General features: G+C 41.2%; 1 protein-coding gene across 1 annotated transcript in view; it reads right to left on the reverse strand.

The window, feature by feature from the left end:
• MDGA2 (MAM domain containing glycosylphosphatidylinositol anchor 2) overlaps nt 1-23205 on the reverse strand; it is a 954748-nt gene extending 931543 nt beyond the window's left edge. Inside the window, exon 1 of the mRNA XM_036347018.1 lies at nt 22464-23205. Within this exon, the coding sequence (XP_036202911.1) occupies nt 22464-22740 (277 nt within the window). The 5' untranslated portion in view covers nt 22741-23205. The remainder of the gene's footprint in view (nt 1-22463) is intronic.
• Nucleotides 23206-23411: the final 206 nt, after the last annotated feature.

Here is a 23411-nt window from a genome sequence, read left to right on the forward strand (position 1 = left end):
TCCTTAGAACTACTGTGGAGGCAGGAGAGGCTCCCACAACCGCTGCTGCGCTTGCCAGCATGTGCCCGGCTTCTGGTGAGCAGCGCTCTCCCTGTGGGAGCACACTGACTACCAGGGGGCAGATTTTATGTTGAGCGTCTGCCCCCTGGTGGTTAGTGCACGTCATAGTGACCAATCATTCCACCATCAGGCTGAAACCAGCTCTCTGACATCCCCTGAGGGGTCTCAGATTGAGAGAGGGCACAGGCCAGGCCAAGGGACCCCACTGGTGCACGATCAGGGTCAGGGAGGGATGTGGGAGGCTGGCCAGTGGGGAGGGGCTGTGGGAGTGTTCCAGAGTGTGTCCAGCCCATCTCACTCACTCCCAATCAGCTGGATTCCAGCAGCAAGCCAACCTACCAGTAGAAGCATCTGCCCCTTGGTGGTCAGTGCACATCATAGTGACTGGTCGACCGGTCGACTGTCTATCCCCTGATGGTCAGTGCACATCATAGCGAGCAGTTGAATGGCCTTAGCATATCATTAGCATATTACACTTTGATTGGTTGAATGGCCAACTGGACGACCAGACACTTAGTATATTAGGCTTTTATTATAGAGGATAGGCACAGCCCATGGACATGGGCAACAGCATAATGAAGAAAAGGAGGAGGGCTGTAGGGGTTTGGAGGATTGGAGTAAAGGGGAGAAGGGAGATATCTGTAATACTATCAACAATAAAAAGTATATTTAAAAAGTTATGCAGGCTTGATGTATGGATGTGTGTATGGAGGGATATGAAGCAGGTGAAGGACTTTGTCAGAGAGGAAGTGGGGAAACTAGTTAAGCAACTAGTTAAGCAACTACTGCAACTTATAGACAAAATATAAAAATGGCATGGACCAGGTGGTGGCAGTAGTACATCGGAGACATGCTTTTCAGGACTGGTCCACAATAAACACAATACACAGGCTATACGGGCATAAAAGAGAAAGCCGGGTCACATATGGCTTCCAGGTGGATGATAGGAACAGCTGTGACCCTTAATGAGAAGGGGACGGCAAAGAGAAAGATTTAGGCAATGAACAAGTCCAGCTTTTGACATATTAATTTTGATATCTTTGAGCAATCTAAGGGGAAACGTGAAAGAGACAGATTACATATATATATTATTTTGGAGCTCAGAACAAAGATCTGGTAAGGAGCACAAGTTTCAAAGTCATCATATAGAGATGAAGCTCAAACTGCCTAAGGCCAGAGGGTTCAGAGTAAGCAAAAAAAAAAAAAAAAAAAAAAAAAGAGGGACAAGGATAGAACCTGAGAATCTCAACTATCTGGTGATTAAGGAGAAAATGGAGAACTAGCAAAAGATACAGAGAAGTGTTATCTATGAAATAAATTTCTTTGTTTTTTTTTCCTTTACAATAAGGTACTATTGGAGCATCTCAATTTCTTCTGGAATAAGGAAGATCATAAACTGAAAACTTAAATATGGCCAATATTTTTCTCATATATTATTTCTAAGAACAAAAGTTCTATATAAACATAATAAATTATTCACAGAAAACCTGAACTTTAATAATATATATATAAACTAATAAAAGTATCAGATGACACATAAATGTTTTTAAATTTTATATAAACAAGATGCATTCCAATGGTGGAAAACTCACAAAGTAATTTTGCTTTATCTGCAAATATTTATTTAATATTTGAAATATTTAAAAAATAATTATAATTGTATTCATGTGTAATAAACTTATAAAATTACATTAAAATTGTTTTTAGATTATGTAATTATTTCTTGGGGGAAAACAAGTCCTATAAAACATCAGCAAACTAGGCTAATGGAGGATGAGTTAGAAAATAGTACCTTATATACACCTGAAACTATTACAAAATAATATTGAATGTAAACTGCAATTCTCCAGTAATTGACCACTGATAGTAGAAAGATAACATCTTTAATTTTTTTTTCAAAAAAGGAGAAATGAATAAGGACTATAACTCAGACTCAGAAATCAGGATCTCCAAATCCCCAAAGATATGGCATGTGTGGCAAAAAAATCTTATCATACCACATGGAGTAATTGGAAGTCTGAGCCAGATTTAGCCTGCAGGAGGTACTGCCTCACAAATCATCTTCTCCCCATTTTCTTTCAATAACCAATTCATGGAGCCACTGGTGGGTACGAGCCAGATCCTGGCAGATCTTCAATATCTAGCAAGAATCTTAGATGGACAAAAACAGACAAACAAACAAAAAACCTTTCACCTTTAGGAGATTGAAATTGCCACAGTTAAGTTCCTTCAAAAAAAAAATCATTTTCTATAGAACATGAGTAATACAATAAATACAAGCAAGACAGTAGCAACATATTTCCAAAGAGAATAGACTTTATCAAAGAAATACTCTGGAGGCAACAGTTCTTTGCTTAGATTTGCTGAGATGAGTGCCTGATATTGCTTGAGCTTCACATAATTTTATCTGTCTTCCCCAGATGAACTGAAATGATATACCAGAGGAAGCTGTATGCAAGGCCTCAAGTGCTTGAGAACTTGGGTTAAATAATGATTACAAGTAGTATAGAATTAGATGATTATTACTGGGGACTATCCATGCACTTGAGAAAGAAAGTGGAAGGTTAACATCAATTTATTACTGTAGTTGGCAGAATATCAACCTCCCCCCACAGATGCCCACATCCTAGTCCCCAGAAACTGTGAATATAATAGGTTGCATGGCAAAGAGGAACTAAGTTTGCAGATGTTCCAAGGTTGCTAATTAGCTGACCTTAAAGAAGAGAATATCCTGGATTATCAGGATGGGTCTGCTGTATTCATAAGGTCCTTGACAGTGGAAGAGGGCAGCAGTGGAGGAGAGTCAGAGGGAGATGTGAGTGCAGAAGGCACAGAGGAATGCAACCTTGCTAGCTTTGGAGATGAAAAAAATGGGCCATGAGTCAATATATGTGGGGAGCCTCTAGTAACTAAGAACAAGGAAATGGATTCTCCCTGAGAGCCTGCAGAAATTAACACAGCCCTGCTGACCCCTGATTGTAGCCTAGTGAGACCCATGTCAAGCTTCTGAACTACAGTGCTATAAAAGAATTGTTTTAATGTATCTTCTTTATTGAAAGTATTACAGATGTCCCCTTGTCTTGCCATTGACCCCCATCTATCTCACACCCGCCTCTCCCAGGCCTTCACCCCACTATTGTCTCTGTCTATGGGCTACACATATATGCATTTAAATTATTTGGTTAATCTCTCCCCACCCACTCCACAACCCCTACCTGCCTTCTGAAATTCCTCTGTCTGTTCCACGCTTCTATGTCTCTGGGTCTATTTTGTTCATAAATTTATTTTGTTCATTAGATTCCACATATGAGTGAGATCATGTGATACTTGTCTTTCTCTGACTGGCTTATTTCACTTAGCATAATACTCTCCAGGACCCTCCAGGCTGTTTCAAATGGTAGGAGAACCCATATAACTTAATAAAAGGAAGACAAACAATCAAATTAAAAAATGGGCAAAGGCCCAGCAGGCACGGCTTAGTGGTTGAGCATCAACCTATGAACCAGGAGGACATGGTTTGATTCCCAGTCAGGGCACATGCCCAGATTGAGGGCTGGATCCCCGGTGTGGGGTATGCAGGAGGCAGCTCACTAATGATTCTCTCACATCATTGATGTTTCTATCTCTCCCCCTCTCCCTTTTTCTCTGAAATCAATAAAAATATATTTGTATGGGCAAAGGAACTAAATAGACACTTCTCCAAAGCGGACATATGGAAGGCCAAGAGACAAAAGAAAAAGTGCTCAAACTCACTAATCATTAGACAGATGCAAATCAAAAATGACAATGAGGTATCTATGACCATACACCTATGAGTATGGCTATCATCAACAAATCAACAAACAACAAGTGTTGGTTAGAATGTGGAGAAAAGGGAACCCTAGTACACTGCTAGTGGGGAGGTAGACTGGTGCAGCCACTGTGGAAAACAGTATGAAGTTTCCTTACAAAATTAAAAATGGAACTGCCATTTGGCCTGGTGATCCCACTTCTATAAGATAATTTTTATTGCTTTAAACCACTGATTGTAGTGATTCATTACAATAGCAATAAAAACTAATACATTTACCAAATTTAAGGTGAAGTGTGAAATCCAGAAAGCCTTCTTGTCAGTAACTTAAAACAATTTCATCTCCTAGAAAAAAGAAGGTAAAAAAATCCTGAGGGTCAGGTCCAGAGCTTAATTACAAGGTTAGGAGTTCTGGGGACAATTGAATTCATCCAAAAAGTTTCCTACATAAAAGTAAGGGTCTCGTTTGGGAAAATGGGGAGCTCTGGAGATTTGGGAAATGAACATCGGGTCACTCAACAATGTTGATCATCAGGTTCCCCTGGACTCTATAGACCTACACAAGTGGCACACGATCCATTAGAGATTGGTGCTTCCTGCTTCCTCCTTGCTTGAGGACAATTCAGATGACAATTCTTTGCAAGAGGACAAGAGGCCCACTCAGGATTTGCCACCATATCCTCTCTTGCCTAAGAGACCAATAACTAGGTATAAGTAATAACTGGCTGGGGAGCTGCTGAGCCTGACAAGAGAGGAAAGGCACAGTGGCCCATAGGACATACTAACATTGCCAGCAGGGTCAGTACAGTAGCTTTGGAACTGAGTCTAAGGCTTCTGGGTCAACAGGGAATGGGACATAAAGTTAGGTAACTGAGAGTTCATTGACACAATGACACAGAGACCTCTGTGTGGCAAGATATCACTTTTCTCCCTTAAAATCTACCCCTAAACCCCTTACTGATAGCCAATCCAATAATCAGGGTTAAGTTAATGATCCAGACATGGAGGTGTTAAAATTACCAAGAAAAAAAAAGACACTACTCACTGAAGGAAGTCGACTTAGCCAATAATACTAGCAAGAGTTGGAAGAGCATGTAGGGCAGTGCTTCTCAACCTTCCTAATGCCGCGACCCTTTAATATAGTTCCTCATGTTGTGGTGGCCCCCAGCCATAAAATTATTTTCATTGGTACTTCATAACTGTAAATTTGCTAGTTATGGATCGTAATGTAAATATCTGATATGCAGGATGTATTTTCATTGTTACAAATTGAACATAATTAAAGCATAGTGATTAATCACAAAAACAATATGTAATTATATATGTGTTTTCCGATGGTCTTAGGCGACCCCTGTGAAAGGGGTCGTGACCCACAGTTTGAGGACCGCTGATGTAGGGGAATAGATTCCAAGGGTACTGGATTAGGATGGCCAAGGATATAAAGTTGCATAAGGGAGGGTTTTTTTTATATGGGTGCACCCTTTGTGATAAAGGAGTTATTATCACCCAGGAAAGATGAAATAGTACTGCTTGGACCAACTTGCAAACTTGTCATGCCTATAGCACCCCTTACTAGATGATATAGAGCTGCCAGAAATATAATAGAAAAGGGTAAAAGAACAGCTGTGTTGTATGCCTAGTAAAGGGGAAGAAGGGCAGATTTGTGCTTTTGTGTTCATTTTCTTTCACGGACACCTGTGTTAGTTGGCTAGAGCTGCCATAACAAAATTCCTCAGACTGGGCAGCTCAAACAACCAAATCTATTTTCTCGCACTTATGGGAGCTGGAAGTCCATGATCAAGGTGCTGGAGGACTGGTTTCTCCAGAGGCCTCTCTCCTTGGCCTGCAATAGCCACCTTCTTGCTGTGTTGTCACTTTTGTGTGCCTTTTCTCCTAGTGTCTCTTCCTCTTCTCATAAGGATATCAACCCTTTTGGACTAGAGTCCCACCCTGATAACCTCATGTAACTTTACCTCCTTAAAGGCCTACCTTACAATACAGTTACACTAAGGTTCAGCACCTCAACATATGAATTCTGGGGACACAATTTAGTCTATAACTCCTTGAAACCAAATATACGATTGGTCAAATGTATAAATATAGTGTAAGATAATGAGGGATTTTAAAATTTTACCAAAACAACTGGTTACTTGGAGGAGGGAAAGACAGGGTGTAAATACTGCTTCATTACATCTGGGCTCTCTGGAAAACAGGGCTCACCAGACTGCCTGGCGTCTCTGAAGGTCCACCCCAGCTTCCCAGTAGCCCAGCCTCAGTGTGAAACTCTGTCACAACTGAATCACAGTTCAACTTCTCCCTCTGCTCAATCCAGCTCCCTTCCTCCCGTCCAGGTGTTATTCCCAAGAGCACTCCCCAACAACCACTTGCATGTAAATCTTCCCTGTGTCAGTTTCCTGAAGCCAATCTCTGACATGCAGGTACTTCGTCCTGCCTCGATCCAGCCTAATTCCCACGATGTGACCCAACTGTCTGCCTGTAATAATAAATCTATTCCAGCTGATTCTGCATTCTAACCCAGTGGTTCTCAACCTTCCTAATGCCACGACCCTTTAATACAGTTCCTCATGTTGTGGTGACCCCCAATTTCATTGTTACAAATTGAACATAATTAAAGCATAGTGATTAATCACAAAAACAATATGTAATTATATATGTGTTTTCCGATGGTCTTAGGCGACCCCTGTGAAAGGGTCGTTTGACCCCCAAAGGGGTCGCGACCCACAGGTTGAGAACCGCTATTCTAACCCAATGCTATGACCAGGCTAACTCACCTGCTCCTTCCCAAGAAACTGCAAATCCAGTCCTCCAGAGCAGAGCATGTTGAAAACTTGCTTTTCTGATGTTTACTTATTTGCTTTATTAATAACTTCCCATCTGTAAAAATGCTGAGTTTTTCATTAATGACAGGAAAACTCTGTAATGTCATAATAATTATTTGGAAGATGACAGTTATATACAATGAGTGAGAAGCAGTCAATAGTTAAGCCACCAGAAAATATACTTAGAGCTATTTTTGAATAGTCTTTAAAAATATGCACTTTAACTTTTTGTCACAACTAAAGATATTTAAATGGTATTTTCAGATTCCTAAGACATTACACCCTTTATTTTGCTTAAGATCTCTATTCCAGCTTTTTTAGTCATTCCATTGAATTATTATTGTTAATACTAGAGGCCTGGTGCATGAATTCATGCACAGGTGGGATCCTTCGGGGTAGCCTGCCAGGTGGCCTGGTGCTGCCCGCTCACCTGCTCCACCATCCCGCTGTGGTCCTGCTCTCGTCGGGGCCCATTGGGGCCGCAGCACCTCCACTGTTGCCCGCTGCCAGCACCTTAGCACTTGGTCGCCGATGCCCACCGCCCCCTGGTTGTCAGTGCACATCTTAGCAAGCAGTTGAACTCCCAGTCAAACTCTCCGCTAAGGGGACAATTTGCATATTAGGTTTTTATTATATAGGATTATACAATATTCAGTTAAATGATAAACCATAAGATACATATGCACAAAAATCTTAAGTATATAATTATAGTTATTCCTTGATTATTAAAACATTATCCAACTTCATCCAAAATAAGAGTATGCATCTAAGGTATCATAAAATACAAAAGTTGAAAGTGGAGAAAAACAAAACCCAGGTTTACTATATTCTGTAAGTACTCCCAAATATAGCTTTCAGTGTATGAGGTAGTAAAAACATAAAATCTATGATTAAACACTTTTAAATTTTGATTTGATTCATCTTTTCCCTATTCCTTTACAAAGCCTTGCAATTTGAAATTCTAAAATTACAAAATATATTATGACCCACTTCACTTGACAATATTATCACAATTTTCAGTATGCAAAAATTCATATCCCACTAATTTCAAGTAACTGGCTTGGGTATGAAGAAGTCCCTGTTTAGAGAAAAATTCACAAAACAGATGTTTCTCCATGTTCTTAGAATAAAAAGTCTGACTTTAAAATACAACAATAACAACACAGTTACACTAAAAAATTAATGAATTCTCAATTTTGAAATGTGAATGTGTAATGAATTTCAGGGCACTGATTTTTCAGCCAGGCAAAATCAAGAGTTAAATTTCAAAAGGCTAGATTGCCTCTGACACTTGAGGGGCTGGCGGGGAGGGGAAACATCAGCTGCTTAGAAATGCAGGGCACCACAGCTGAAAATAATACCTTTCCTGTTCTCTCTTGAAATGGTTTCCTATCGAAGCAGTTTCTGCATCAATCACATAATAGCCAGAATGGTACAGGCTTATACTTTATAATACAGTAACTGCATTCAAAAAGCATAGAAAAAATGACTTTTACAGTAGAGAATGCTCTAACTAAAAGTTTAAAACAAATCACTAAACTACACTCATTTGTAAGCTTTGCATTTTGAGGAACTCACTGTCAGCTAAGAGCAGAGCTTGCAATCAACTGTCCTCTTGAGCACAAGATTTTCAAGAAAAGAAACCCGCAGAAATAGTCTCTTCAATTAACTCTGTGCGAGAAATGCCCAAGCAATGCCCTGAGGGAACCAAAGGCAAAAATCAGGCCAAATATGACATTTAACTATCAATCTTACCAAGGCCAGTGATTGTTAATCAGCCTGGGGGAAATCAGTAGTACACATGATAGTGGTGATTTTTTATAAGCACAGCCTACTATTTTAAATGGAGGAATATAACTACTTTGCAGAATATCTAGAAGAGCCATGTCTTCATTTTTTACAGGTCACTAATTATGAACAAGCTTAAAATAGCCTATCAGTCCAAAAATAAATTATACCAGAGAGAACCCTCAGTATGGGCATTTCAATTAAAAAACAACAACAAATTATAAACCATAACTTTTTTCCTAAGAAAGAAAATCTTATATAATAAAAGCCTAAATTTTTTTACTGAAATTTATCACCCAATTTGCACTTCAAATATACACTATTTGAGATAAGTTTCATTGATGGCATTATGTGAGCTAGCTAACTTGCATGTTTTAATCACATTAAGTACAAACACACAAATATATGAATATAATTAATAATACAAATAGGAATATATACAAATATTTATTTTTACATCCATTTCACATTTGATTCCAAAGTCAGCCACCAGTAACTATATGGGAGTTATTTAAACTTCATAAGTTTCAGATTTCTCATCTACCTCATTCAAAGATTAGACTATGGTATAATGTATTTAAAACTCCTATTATACCCTAACCAGTTTGGCTCAGTGGATAGAGGATCAGCCCGTGGACTGAAGGGTCCCAGATTTGATTCTAGTCAAGGGCATGTACCTAGGCTCAATCCCAGCCCTGGTTGGGGCACATCCAGGAGGCAAACAATCGATGTTTCTCTCACATCAATGTTTCTTTCTCTCTGTCTCTCCCCTTCTTTCCACTCTCTCTAAAAATCAATGGGAAAAATCGCACTCATATGTGGAATCTAAGTAAAAAAGTAAAATGATGAACCGAATGGATCCAGAGACATGGAAGCAGAAACTCAGAGGAAAGGCGGGGGTGGGTGGAAGGTGATCAACCAAAGACCATGTATGCATATATTCATAACCCATGAACACAGACAATGGGGTGCTGACGGCCTGGGGCAAGGGGCAGGGCGGGGGAGAGGGTCTGGAAGGGGTTAATGGCAGGGCGGAGGAGGGAGGAGGAACATATGTAATACTTTCAACAATAAAGAATTATTAAAACAAATAAATAAAATAAAAAATAAAAATCAATGGGAATATATCCTTGGGTGAAGATTAACAAAAATAAATAAATAAAACTCCTAATACAAGGTGTGGCATATACTAAGCACATGATATACAGCAATTATTTTATGAAAAAATACTATACCTTTGTTTATTTTTCAGTAATTAAAAAGGTAGAAGATCCAAGTTACTTGAATTTGGTTTGTGGACATATTTTATTATCCACCCTTGAATATAGGTATTTTTGATTCACTGAAAGCTCACTTTTACAAAGGAGAAAAGGCCTAACTAATAGAGCAGGAGGGAGGAGGGATGTTCTTTGGAAAATACAAGTGTATATTCCAGGCTTCAAGTGTCCACATCACTGTAGTGCAGGTAAAATAAACTGCACAGGTATCACTATTATGCAGCTAGAAACATTTCTCTTCTTTCAACTAAGAAAATAATAGAAGAAAACAGAAGTTACGTGAGTTTCTAAAGGTAATGTAAACTGGTGAATATAAGCATGAAGGTATCACAAGAGATATTTAAAAACAAAATGAGCCCTAGCCGGTTTGGTTCAGTGGATAGAGCGTCGGCCTGGGGACTGAAGAGTCCTGGGTTCGATTCCAGTCAAGGGCATGTACCTTGGTTGAGGGCACATCCCCAGTAGGGGGTGTGCAGGAGGCAGCTGATCAATGCTTCTCTCTCATCGATGTTTCTAACTCTCTATCCCTCTCCCTCTCTGTAAAAAATCAATAAAATATATTTTAAAAAAATAATAAAATGATAAAAAAATAAAAACAAAATGAATGTTAGGTGAGAGATCACATGTCCTGCTGTCAACACTAAATCAGTCAGCTTTAAGGGAAGGGGGAAAGCCATCCAATTCCTGGAGTTTACCCTAAAGTTCAGCTACTGCCCATGAGATCCACTCTATGAGTGTACATACATAAATGCTGACTTGTATATAGAGAATATGTATATACTCTAAAATATATATTCATATATCTATTGACTCTATTTAAGCATGTGTATATGTGCATGTTTGTGTATATATAACTAGAGGCCCAGTGCACAAATTCATGAACCAGTGGGGTCCCTTGGCCTGGCCTGCAGGATTGGGCTGAAACCGGATCTCCAACATCCCCTGAGGGGTCCTGGGTTGCAAGAGGGCATAGGCCAGGCCAAGGACCCCCACCGGTGCACGATCGGGCCCGGGGAGGGTCACAAGTGGTTGAGCGGCCTTAGCATACCATTAGCTTTGATTGGTTGAACAGATGACCGAATGACTGGACACTTAGCATATTAGGCTTTTATTATATAGGATTGCCTAAGGAGGTCTTTCATAAGTTACATAATAACATCATCTCTCTGAAGACTAGGGTTTAGAAAATTCCCATTCTTTTTTTTTTTTTTTTTTCAGTTTTGTGATTGATTTCTAGTTTCATACCATTGTGGATGGAAAATATGCTTGATATGCTTTCCATCTTCTCAAATTTATTGAGACTTATTTTGTGTCCTAACGTGGTCTATTCTAGAAAGTGTTCTATGTGCACTTGAAAAGAATGTATATTATGGTTCTTTGAGGAAAGTGATCTGAAGATATCAATTAAATCCATCTGGTCTAATGTGTCTTTTTAAAATATATATATACACTAGAAGCCTGGTGCACAAAATTCATGGATGGTGGGGGGGGGGTCCCTCAACCCATCCTGCACCCTCTCCAATCCGGGACCCCTAGGGGGATGTCCAACTGCCTTTCGCAATCCAGGACCACTGGCTCCTAACCACTCACCTGCCTGCCTGCCTGATCACCCCTAACCACCTCTGCCTGCCTGTCTGATCGCCCCTAACTGCTCCCCTACTGGCCTAATCGCCCCTAACTGCTTCCCTGCTGGCCTGATTCCCCCAACCGCCTCTGCCCCACCCACACCCGGGACACAGGATTCCCTCCTCCGGCCAGTTGCAGGCACCCAGGACCCAAGCCGGCTTCACCCGGGCCGGCCAGAGCCGCAGGGGACTGTGGGTGGGCAGCTTCGCCTGGGCCACAGCCGCAGGCGCCCAGGACCGCGGGGCAGATGGCTTGTCCCTCTCCTGGGCCACAGCCTGGCTGGTCCCCATTCCTCTCTCACAAGCTCATTTGTGTCTGGCTGGTCCCCATTCCTCTCTCCCCAGTGTTGAGTGTCTGAGCCGTTACGACGTGATGGCATGAGGGTATGATGACCATTTGCATATTAGCTCTTTATTATATAGGATTTTTTATTGATTTCAGAGAGGAAGGGAGAGGGAGAGGGAGGGAGTGATGGAGGGAAGGAGGGAGGAAAAGAGGGAGAGAGAGAGGGAGAGAGACATCAATGATGAGAAAGAATCATTGATCGGCTGCCTCCTGCATGCCCCTCACTGGGGATGGAATCTGAAACCTGGGCATGTGGCCTGATGGGAAATTGAGCCCTGACCTCCTGGTTTATAGATCTACCTCAACCACTGAGCCATGCAGGCCGGGCTAATGTAAAAACAAACAAACAAACAAAACACCACATTTAAATTGTTCATTTTTTAACATAATTGACAACTCACTTGTTGATCCCTTAACTCTCTAAGCTTATACAAAATTCTTTATTTCTAACCACTTCTCCACTTTCTTCCTTAATCGTTCTATGAATAAGGAGGTCACGGTTCAATTCCAGATCAGGGCACATGTCCAGGTAGTGGGCTTGATACCCAGTAGGGAGGCATGCAGGAGGCAGCCGATTAATGGTTCTCTCTCATCATTGATATTTCCCTTCCTATCCCTTCTTCCTTAAAATCAATAAAAATATATATTTTAAATAAAAGTGAATAATAGGACAAGGGAGAATTATAATAATGGTATAGTAGTAGAATAAACCATGAAAAACAAGAAACAAGTTCAGAATCAGGATAAATATTTTTAAAAATTCATAATCTTGATAATAACTTCACCAATTCTGAGATACTGAGGTAAGACCGATAACTCCAAAACCACATATCATTTAAGTCCTTTCCCAGTTTACTGTGTGTATATGCTCAAGGAGACTTGCTTAGCAAAGTCAATATTATATAAGTATTCTTACAAATGTATCTCTAAGTTATTTCATTTGGATGGATGTTTTACATGCAGCTATTTTTCAATTAGTCTCAAAATGGCAGGGTATTGAGACTACTCTTGCTTCTTGATACAAAAATAAGATGTAAATGGATAGAGCGTCGGCCTGCGGACTGAAAGGTCCCAGATTCGATTCCGGTCAAGGGCATGTACCTTGGTTGCAGGCACATCCCCAGTAGGGGGTGTGCAAGAGGCAGCTGATCGATGTTTCCCTCTCATTGATGTTTCTAACTCTCTACCCCTCTCCCTTCCTCTCTGTAAAAAAAATCAATAAAATATATTTAAAAAAAATAAGATGTATACATATATTTGAACACACACATATGTAAATATACTAATGACCATTCTGTTTAGTGTACCCTAATATTCTTTTGGAGCTCTTAAATGAGGGTGTTCCAGCTCCCCATCACTAGCCTCATCATTAAGGAGCAAAAGGAGAAACTCCAGGATTAGGTGGATTGAGAGGAGGCTAGCCTGAGACAAGAACAGTTACATGTGCATACAAGATGCAGTATCAAATAACATTTTCATGCACATATTAATATTACAAATACTGTTCAAAAATACACCACTGGAGTTATTTTCTGCTACACTGACACACTGGAATATTTGTTCTAGAAAAAAAAAATTACTTGCTCTCTTTTACTTTCTAGCCCCTTACTCTGTTCTAAGACTTAATGCCAGTTTTATTATGAGCTACAATTGCAAAAAAGCTAGACATTTTTAAGAAGATAAAGGAAACTCTCCATGAACTCTCCCTCTACTCCAGGTATAAAAATGCAATCATATTTTTTCATTCTTGATGTTACTTACATTTCCTCTATGTAACAGCCCACTTTTCTAAGGGTTTATTAGATGTAGATATAAAGGGAGAGAGAGGTTAACATTTCTGCCTGTGGTCACAGCAGAACAAGAAGAAAACCCCAACTTTCCCAACAGTTTTCAACCATATCACGCTGCCTTGCACAAGAATAAAAAAACAATAATAAAAGCACAGCCCTAAGTGGATGGCTAAGTTGGTTGAAGTGTCAGCCGATAAACCGAAGGTTGCAGGTTGTATTCCTGGTCAGGGCACATACTCAGTTTGTGGTTCGATCCTCAGTCTGGGAGCCTACAGGAAGCAACCGATCAATGTTTCTCTCTCACATTGATGTTTCTCTCTTTCTCCCTTCCTCTCTCTCTAAAATCAGGAAACATATCCTCGGGTGAGAATTAAAAATGATAACAATGAAATAATGAAAGCACGTAACTCTCTTTTCACACAAGCAGTTCATTCATCCCACTATTTGTACATTTGCAAAAAGCAACATGATGTTTTAAGTTATTCTAGACCCATAGTCCACTGCTTTGAAGTCATAGGCACTCTAAAAATGCTATGAAGTGTCTGACTTTAACTCCAAAAGCAGCTGCTATGAAGGTTCAAAGTTTCCCAACTTTGCCAAGAATTGGGGAGGGCTCAATAATCCCTAGAAACGTTACAGACAACAGTCTTATCTTCTGGTGAGCAGGTCAGTTGGCTTCAAATTGAATACACACAAACCCAGAACTTTGGTGGACATAAATATTTGGGCAACTTCCAGATATCACACCGTGATATCTATTTTTCAGACTTACAGACTTTTTTGTGGGGGGGGTTTGCATAGGTTAAAGGACAGATACACCTTTCTAGTTATGGTAAACTTTGGAAAAACTGCTAAGACAATTAAACACACATTCCAGCATTATTGTTCTTTCTGTGGCACCACGCCCACAGCTGGGATCCATTCGGTAGGTAGCAATATCCTTTCCTCCTTCTTTACCTATGTTATGCCAACCCTCTCTCAAGGCTCAACTCGTGATGTACCAGTTTTTTCAAGTGTCCTCCAACAATGACACCAAATATAATTGTTCTCTTTTGTTTAGGCACAAACATCTGTAGATTTCTCAGAGCCTTATTTATTTTGTTTTTACATTTGGCTTTATCTCCTCAATTAAGTTGTAAAACTCTTGAGTTCATCACCTTACTACATAGCTATCACAGGTGTTATCCATAACAGCTATCCATTAATATGTTGACTGAGTTACCAGAATTCAACCTAACTGCCCAGAATCTGTATAGTATTCTCACAGGCCATAATTCCTGAAAAGTAGCATACCTTTTACAGATCTTCCTATCTGTCTCAGGATCGTATGAGAACCTCTGCTTCCTTAGTAGCAAGTCTACCTGAGGTGAGGCAGGGACCCAATTCTCAGCTCCACTCAGAAATAACAGAGAGAATGCCCCGAAGCTTATTCCGTGAGATCCCTCCTAATGTGCCTAAGCCACACAATTAACTAGCACGAAGGATCAGCTGGTCCACAGGGATCACATGCTCTACTTAAGAGAGTTCCTATATCCCCTCATCTTTCCTTTCTAAGAGACCAGAAAAAATCCCCCTGAAGACGGCCTTCAGTCAAACAGCATTTTTCTTTCTTCCTCAGTTTGAGGCACATGAGAAAAGTTCTAATTACTTCAGAAAAATAAATTGCAGCTTTGGCATTATTTAAAGGGAAGATATGTATCTCCAGTAGCATTTTCAGGCTAGCATCTTTCTAACTCACCTCTATGAGAGATCAGCTACCTTCTGTGCTGTCCTTACAGAATCTGGGAGGCCTAGCTATGAACCAACCCTGCCTCTTTCAGACAGTCATGTATCTCTTTCCACAGAATCACTCAATTACTTTCATTCCTCCCATTCTCATTAAAACAAAATAAGTAATGAAATATGCTACTTGCAGCTATAGTAACATGTCACATACTTGACCCCATCTGTCAACCACAAAACAGTCCTTAGTATAGTTTTGACTACGGATGGCAAGAAACTTGTGTCTCCTATTTTATAAGAGGTTGTAGAAATAGCCACTAAAAAAGATGTTATATCATAAAGCATAAAGTCCTACCTTTGCTCCTACCAAAATATTTTTAACTGACAAATTTATTGTAAGTGTCCAATAGATAAAAAATTGTTCCTAATATTTAAATCCTCTTCTATGTCTGTAAATTCCTGTAAACTGTATGATTTGGATTATAAAATCTAAATCATCTTTAAAGTGTTATTTAAACTAAGATTAGAAATGTCATAATATCTTGGACAAGTAGTAGGAAACCAAAGAGCTTAACTGGGATCAATACAAGGTAGTATAGTTAAGAAAGAAAATAAAATCGTACTGGTATAAAATAGGCAGTAACTTAGTACATACCCCAATAATGCAGCATGAAGGAATTTAGTAAGTTGGCAAAAACATATCCACCCAATGAAAGTGCCTAGACTCTGGGAAAAGGTGTGACATTTTTTTCTGTAAAGAAATCTCACAAACAGCATAGGCCCACCACCTGACTGGCATAATATAAAACCATTATGTCTTAAATTAGTGGGATGATTTACTGACACTTTAAAGTCTCTTCTCATTTATAACTTCATGGTTTTACAGGGCCAAACGTTTATTAACTGAATTTGGAAATAAAAATAGGATACAGTTTTCTATGAATTAAATCATTTATTCAGTCTGCTCTAAGTAATATATTTATATTGACAGTCACTGAAGCAAAAAAATGAAATTTCATTTTTGTGGGACCCCAGTTACTAGTAGCAATTACAATGAAGCTAAAAATGTTCACCTATTCATACTTAAAGTACATCAAATATAACACTTTGCTTGTCCTTCCAAAATAGCCAGAAAGAAGAGTAAGGTCCTCCTCAATTTAACTGGGAACTGACAGCATATTCCTTTAGTTTATTGTAGCCGCGAAGAGCACCAGCTCTACAGCTCAGTTCCAGGACTAGGCAGATATGTCTATCTAGCTGTTTGCCTATGAGGGTTGCAAGGCTGCAAAGCCCAACTCTTTCAAGACTCTTCCCAGAGCATGAGGACCAGGGCAGACAACGTGAGTGATGAATCACCTCTACAGCTGGAAAGCAAACCAAGACAGTTTCTAACACTGTCTTAATCATGTAAAATGACCCCATAATGTTCATGCTGTTAATCACATGCCCATGAGCCCTATCCCAATCACATTAAAATAGTAAGATTTAAAAGAATACAGATCACATTTTTTTCAGAAAAGTTTGCACATACCCTGCTTCCTCAAAAGGCTTAAGGTGATTCACCTTATAAAATAAACACTAAAATAATTTTCCCTGGCTGGTGTGGCTCTATTGGTTGAGTGTCATACTATCACTAAAAGATCACCAGTTTGATTCCTGGTAAGGGCATGTATCTGGTTGTGGGTTTGATCCCTGGTCAAGAGTTTCATTCCCAGTCAAAGGCGCTTATTTGGGTTGCAGGGTTGACCCCTACCCCTAGTCTGGGCGCATGTGGGAGGCAACCAATGGATACATCTCTCTCACATCATGTTTCTCCTCACTCCCTTCCACTTTCTCTGTAAATCAATGGGGAAAAAATATACTTGGGTGAGGATTAACAAAAATAAAATAAATTAAAAATATAATAAAATACCTAATAGCTTTCCCCATGTAAGACATACAGGACATGAGCAAGTCATAATGTATGAAATAATCTTCCCATTTGGCATGTGAATTCTCAGTCATATGACCAGCAAGGACAACCCTGAATGGATAAAAAGAATCCTAAGATACAAAGGACTGCCCATTGTTCCTTGTGATGGTAGCTAAGGTGGCAATGATATAAGAGTTTGTGTGTTTGTGTGTGTGTGTGTGTGTGATGGTGGGGGAGGGAGCTTGTGCATGTAGGAACAGTTGGATGAGGAGTGGGAAGAGAGAAGATTAGAAATGATTGTATTTGGTAAAGATTCAGATTGATTTTTTTTCAGCAACATTTATTAAAGTCATCTCCTCCTCTCCTTCCACAGGCTGACACCCTAAATATGTGTTCAATCAAAAGCAATATCTGACCACAGGGTCTCTCCAAACTCAAACTGGGCAAAAATCACAACTCAGTGCACTTGGGATACCACTGCTGTGAGGGTGGCAACATCCTGAGACTGATGTAATATTCAACTGACCTTCCAGAGTATTCTTATCTTTTTAGGTCAATCTGTCCGTCTACATTCAGTCAACTGACAGTCTGAAATATCTTCCAGATACTTCCCTTTTCCAACTTATCTCTGGTTATCAATTCCACTAAGCCTTTTCTAACCAGCTACTGCCTGGGTGTCAGTTGTATGATATCGATATAACTTGAATTGAGTGAATATAGTTTGCTAATTTGTCAAACACATGTATTTGATAAATTTATTTATTGCTTCCAATGCATCCTGGAAGTTATTTAGTGAGTGCATTAACTATTTCAAGACACCACATCATAGGTTTATTTGGCTCCCATAAAAACTATTAAGATATTTGTCCTGGCCGGGTGGCTCAGTTGGTTGTAGCATCATCCCATACACCAAAAGGTAGAGAGTTCAATTCCCAGTCAGCACACATACCTATGTTGTGGGTTCAATGCCTGGTCAGGGAGCAAACAGAAGGCAACCGATCTATGTTTCTTTCTTTCTCTTTCTCTCTCTTCTCTCTCTTTCTCTCTCCCGTCACTCTTCCTTTCTCTCTAAAAATCAATAAATATATTCTCTAGTGAGGATTTTTTTTAAAAATCAAAATTATTCAGACATAAACTTTATTTTTTTTTTCATTTGCAGTCGGGATTTGTCCTGTGTTAATACAGTTATAATATTTTTATTAGCCTCCTTGGAAACTAAGGTTATGATGGGCCAAATGTAAAAATACAGTTTGTTGCAATGGGGCAATGTTTTCTGTTTTAACAAGACAACTGAGAAGTTTATAGTAGATACGATTCTCAATGTTGTCATTACCAACAGTATCTCTAGAAAACACAGTTAAACAGCCCAAACAATTTGCTATCACAGAATGACTCACAAATAAAATTCCCCAAACTAGAAAAATGCTTTGGATCACTCAGCTCTAGGTATTTCCATAAGTATACACATTATCTAGGGTTTTCATTGTGATCCTTGATGCTATGTTTAATCAGTTACCCTAAACCTTATGGGATAGGAGTGCAACAAAATTAATAATGCCACAAATGGATACCAGTTGATGTTCATCTACTGACTTTTGGTTTTCAGTGATGCTTAATTGAGTAAAAATAAATGTAAGATAAAATTTTAAAATTCAAAGAGTATTTTGAAGAAAAAGTGTGAATATAGATAACTTTTTAAAACTCATTAATAAAATGGATTTTAAAACTTCAAAAATATAGATATCTCCAAATGTATATTATCCATCAAAATAGGTGACATAGTTGCCTAAGGAAGTACACATTTTTTTATTTTTTGATGCTGCTGTATTATGAAAAAAATTTTTCAGTCATTCTTTCAGAAGTGTTTTCAAATAATTTACATTACTGTAATGCCATCTCTGATATGGAATATGTAAGAAACATACAGGGAAATTTTCATTTTTAAAATATTTTAATAACATTAGAATTACTGACAGAGGGTAGACAAGCAGATATAAATTAAAGGATAATCTCCCTTACTCAACTCCCCCACATACACAAATTTTAGCAATTATGGAGTTAGTTTGCTGAGCAATACCCCAAGATAAATGGCAATTAGTTCCTAGGTCTATAGCAGAAACTTTTACACTTAAGTACTGCACACGAGTGCCAAGCTGATTGAGCACAAAAGGAAGGAGATTATAGTAACTCTAGACAACATAATCCATACATTAAAACAAATATTCTCAATTACAAAAAAAATCTGAATTTCATACTCAGTTTTCCAGCCAAGAAGTAGAAGAGTGAAGGGGTTGACTAAATACTTCAAAAAAGAAAGGTTACAATGACATATGTCTAAATCATGTAAATATTAGGTTGCAATGAAGTGATTTCCTGAGTTGCCTATAACACAATTTTTATTTCCTCTTGAACTTAGCTAAGAAAACAGTATTAATAAAGAATACTAATTTGTGTGCAGTATGAATGGTTTTACCTCTGGAAATATAAGCAAATAAAGGGATATAGACTTTTATGCTAGCCAAGTTCCCATTTGGTCTTTGAAGTCTCCACTTATAATTGCCCTGCTTTAAAATATGTACATATCATTTCCAATTCTCTTCATGTAAAATGTTCAAAACACACTTTATAATCTTACACTAACTCTTATGTCTATCTCTTTTACAACTTATCAATGTTTTATAACTAAACAAAAATAAAGTGTTCTTTTCCCCATAAATTCTTCTACAAATAAAAATAAAACTACTTTAGGCTAAGAAAGGTCATGGTTTACAAAGTCAAAGCAATGAAATTTGAAGTATACACTTGTGGTTCTCGGATTTCAGCCGGCATTGAAATCAGGACCTGAGTAACAAATGCTGGGTCACACCCTCTGCATTTCTGATTTAGAAAGTCCAGGACACTGAGATTTCCCAGGTGAGGATGATGCTGAGGGTTAGGGGTTTCCACTTTGAGAACCTAATTTCTGTGATACATAAGACATATTTGAAAAGTTATATATAAGTATATTTTTTCGCCCACCTCATAGCTGTGACATTTATAACCAGGGATGCTGATTACTTTTCACACAAAGCTGATTCTATTCTTACCTAAGTTACTAATAACCACATCAATATTAAAATAAAACAAACCAAAAAAACACCACCGCATCCATCACAAGGACCAGTTCAGTAGCAGAACTACCTCCTTCCTTATTGTTAAGCAACATGGGCATAAGAATACTCAAATGCAATTTTCTTATTGTCTTCATTCCTATATCTTACCCTTTTCCACTACCCAACATGAGACCTTCCAGGACAAATAATCTGAATTACAAAAAGTAACAGGAAATTGGAACTATGTCTTTCTAATCCAGACAGTTCCAGCCCTATTACTCCTCCCCGCCCCCGCCAGCCCCAATCTTTCTCATTTACTATTATTCCCTATACACACACAATAAAAAAATAAAAACTCCTTTTGTTGGGATGATCTGAGCCAGTGGAAGAGAAATGAAGACTTGGACATGGGATGAAAGGAATTCAAATTCTCCCACACTAAGGAACAGCTCCTTGAGAAGGCTCTAACTCCAGCATTCCTCCATCCCTAGAATCTTGGACACTCTCAGCTGCTCCAAACACCAGAGTGTGGCTGAAGGCAAAAGAGCACTAAATGAACTGCTGCTCTGCTTGAGGCCACACCTCCTACATAAGCCAAGAGGTAATATGTGCCTGTAGTCTCAGCATCTCTTTCATACATACACACACACCACCACCATCATAATCACCATCAAGCAAGCTCTCTTCCATTTAGGAAAGAGGGAGTGGGAAAAGAAGGGAAATTTAAGAGGCTTAGAGTTGGGGAGGGCTGTTCTGGCCACCTCCCAGCACTGCTCAGCCCTGGGCAATACACAATGAAGATGGTAAAGGTCTGATCGCCCTCATACTTTCGCAAACACCTACCCATGGCACACTCAGTGGTTTCTCAGAGAGTTTGAGGACCCAACGTCCTCTTGTACCCACACCCACTCCTCAGTCCTCAGTCAGCTCAAACACTTATGCCCTTTGTGGGTTGGGGGGGGGGGAGTGTGTGTAGGGGGGGGGGGGGCGCATTCATTGACCTAGCACTGCAGTGCAAAAATCCAAACCCCAGAGTGAGACAGTGGGTACTGGGCTGGATTTCCAACACGCAGTCTCTGGATATTGGCGGGAGGGGAACCGTGGGTGAGGTTTGGCCTGCTGTCCCTCAGGGGCTGTTCTCCCAACCTCCTCCCCGCACCCCCCATACCTGGAGATCACAGAAGTTATTTTTCCTTTGTGGCACTGCCTGCTTGTCCCAGGAGATGCCCACTTCTGCCAGAGCGAGGGGCTGTGAGTGTATCTTTCTGTCCTGAAAGCCAAGGGTGCCAACTGCTGACAGGCAAGGGAACCTGGATTTGCTCTTGAGGACTTAAAAACCTCCTCATCAACAAGCTCGCCCTTCTCCCCAGTCCTTATCCGCCCAGACCTGGGCTGTTCAGAGAACTGAGACTGTGTTCTAGTTGCAGTGAGCTGGTGTCCTGCCCCGGAACCCAGACGCGCGGACTTGGCGGTCCGTTCATTCATGCATTTGCTCATCCATTCACACAAACATGTCCCTTAATTGTGTCTGGCACCGAGAATCTTGCCTGCTATTTCCTCCTCCCCAAGTCAGTGCTCCAGGCAATGGCTGGTGCATAATGCAACTCAACAGTCACCCCACTTCCTAAACTGGAAAATCAAGTCTTGTAGGCATATTCTCTCTCTCTCTCTCTCTCTCTCTCTCTCTCTCTCTCTCTCTCACTCTCTCTCTCTCTCTCTCTCTCTCTCTCTCACACTCACTCTCACTCACACACTCTCACTCTCACACACACACACACACACACACACACACACACACACGGGGAGGAGAAGGGGAGCGGAAAGGGATGGGGAGCTCACTGGGGTCACATTCGGAGCCTCCATTTGGGGGAAATCGCGGCACTGCCGAGGCGGCAAGCGAGGTCCAATCTTTATTAAATCAGAGACTGCTAGAGCGCGGGTCCCCAGCAGGCATAAATCAAGCGCACAGCCCCTGGTTCGCAGAAGTGCGATGCTGCGGGCTCCACTCAACTCGGAACAGGAGCCGAGGTGCCGTGGCCGCGGCTCGCAGCCCAATCCGCAGCGCGCTCGCCGCCTCCTCGTCGCTCCCGATACCGTGATGAAGTGTAAATCAAATGCCACGCCGGGAGGGGCCGCGGAGCGCGCGAGTCGTGCATTTTCGCTCACCAGCCTCTCTTGCCTAAGAACCACAAGGTCACGATAACGTCGCGATTTCACTCACCGTACACTCCTTGGCCGGAGATCCCCTCCAGGAGGACTGTCAGCAGCCACACGAGACCGTACACTAAATCCATCTTCACGTGAACATGGACATATCCAGCCCAGGGGGGAAGCAGCGGGACCCTCCGGAGGCCGGCGGCCAGGCGAGTGCGCTCCTTTCGCTCCCGGGCTGCGCCGACGTGCCCGGGGACCGGTCGCCCAAGGCAGCGCCGTCCGTCTGTCCTTCCCCGGCGGCGGCCGTGAGCGGAGCGCAGCAGCCCCACACACCCCACACTCATGCACGCACAGACACAGAGACACACACTCCCACAGCACAATAACCTGACACACACTCACATGCACGCCTCTCTCACGCGGGGCGCCTGGGAAAATCGCAGGCGCCGAGGAGGAGCGGGGGGCGTGCAGGGAAGGGGAGCCAGAGGCGAAGTGTTCTCCGGCGGAGCGGGCTCGGTCTCCGCAGCCGCGGCGGCGCGCTGGGCGGGCGGCGGGCGGCGGGCGCGGGCCAGGGGCCGGGTGCGGAGCGCTGCGAGCCTGGCGCGGGCGGCCAAGGAACAGGAAGTGGCTTCTGACTCGGGGCACCGAGCAGAGGTTTCGTCGCCTGGGTTCGTCTTTACAAAGTAAGTCGCGAAGGTCCCCGGAGGAGCATCAAGCAGCGGCAGCGGCCCGCCCGCCCGCAGTCCGGAGCCCCCAGCCCTGCTGTCTTGCCTTCCCCCATTCCATCAGTTGCCATTGCAACGCCAATCCGCTTACACGATACAGGCTCGCATCGCTGAGCTGGGAGAGGAGGAAGAGGAGGAGGAGGAGGAAGAGGAGGAGGAGGAGGAGGAGGAGGAGGAGGAGGAGGAGGAGGAGGAGGAGGAGGAGGAGGAGGAGGAGGAGGAGGAGTGGGACTAGGGGGGCTGGGGTGGGGAAGAAGGGGAAGGAGGAGGGGGAGGCAGAGAGGGACCGA

The sequence above is a fragment of the Myotis myotis genome, unplaced genomic scaffold, assembly GCF_014108235.1.
Source record: "Myotis myotis isolate mMyoMyo1 unplaced genomic scaffold, mMyoMyo1.p scaffold_m19_p_1, whole genome shotgun sequence".
NCBI lineage: Eukaryota > Metazoa > Chordata > Mammalia > Chiroptera > Vespertilionidae > Myotis > Myotis myotis.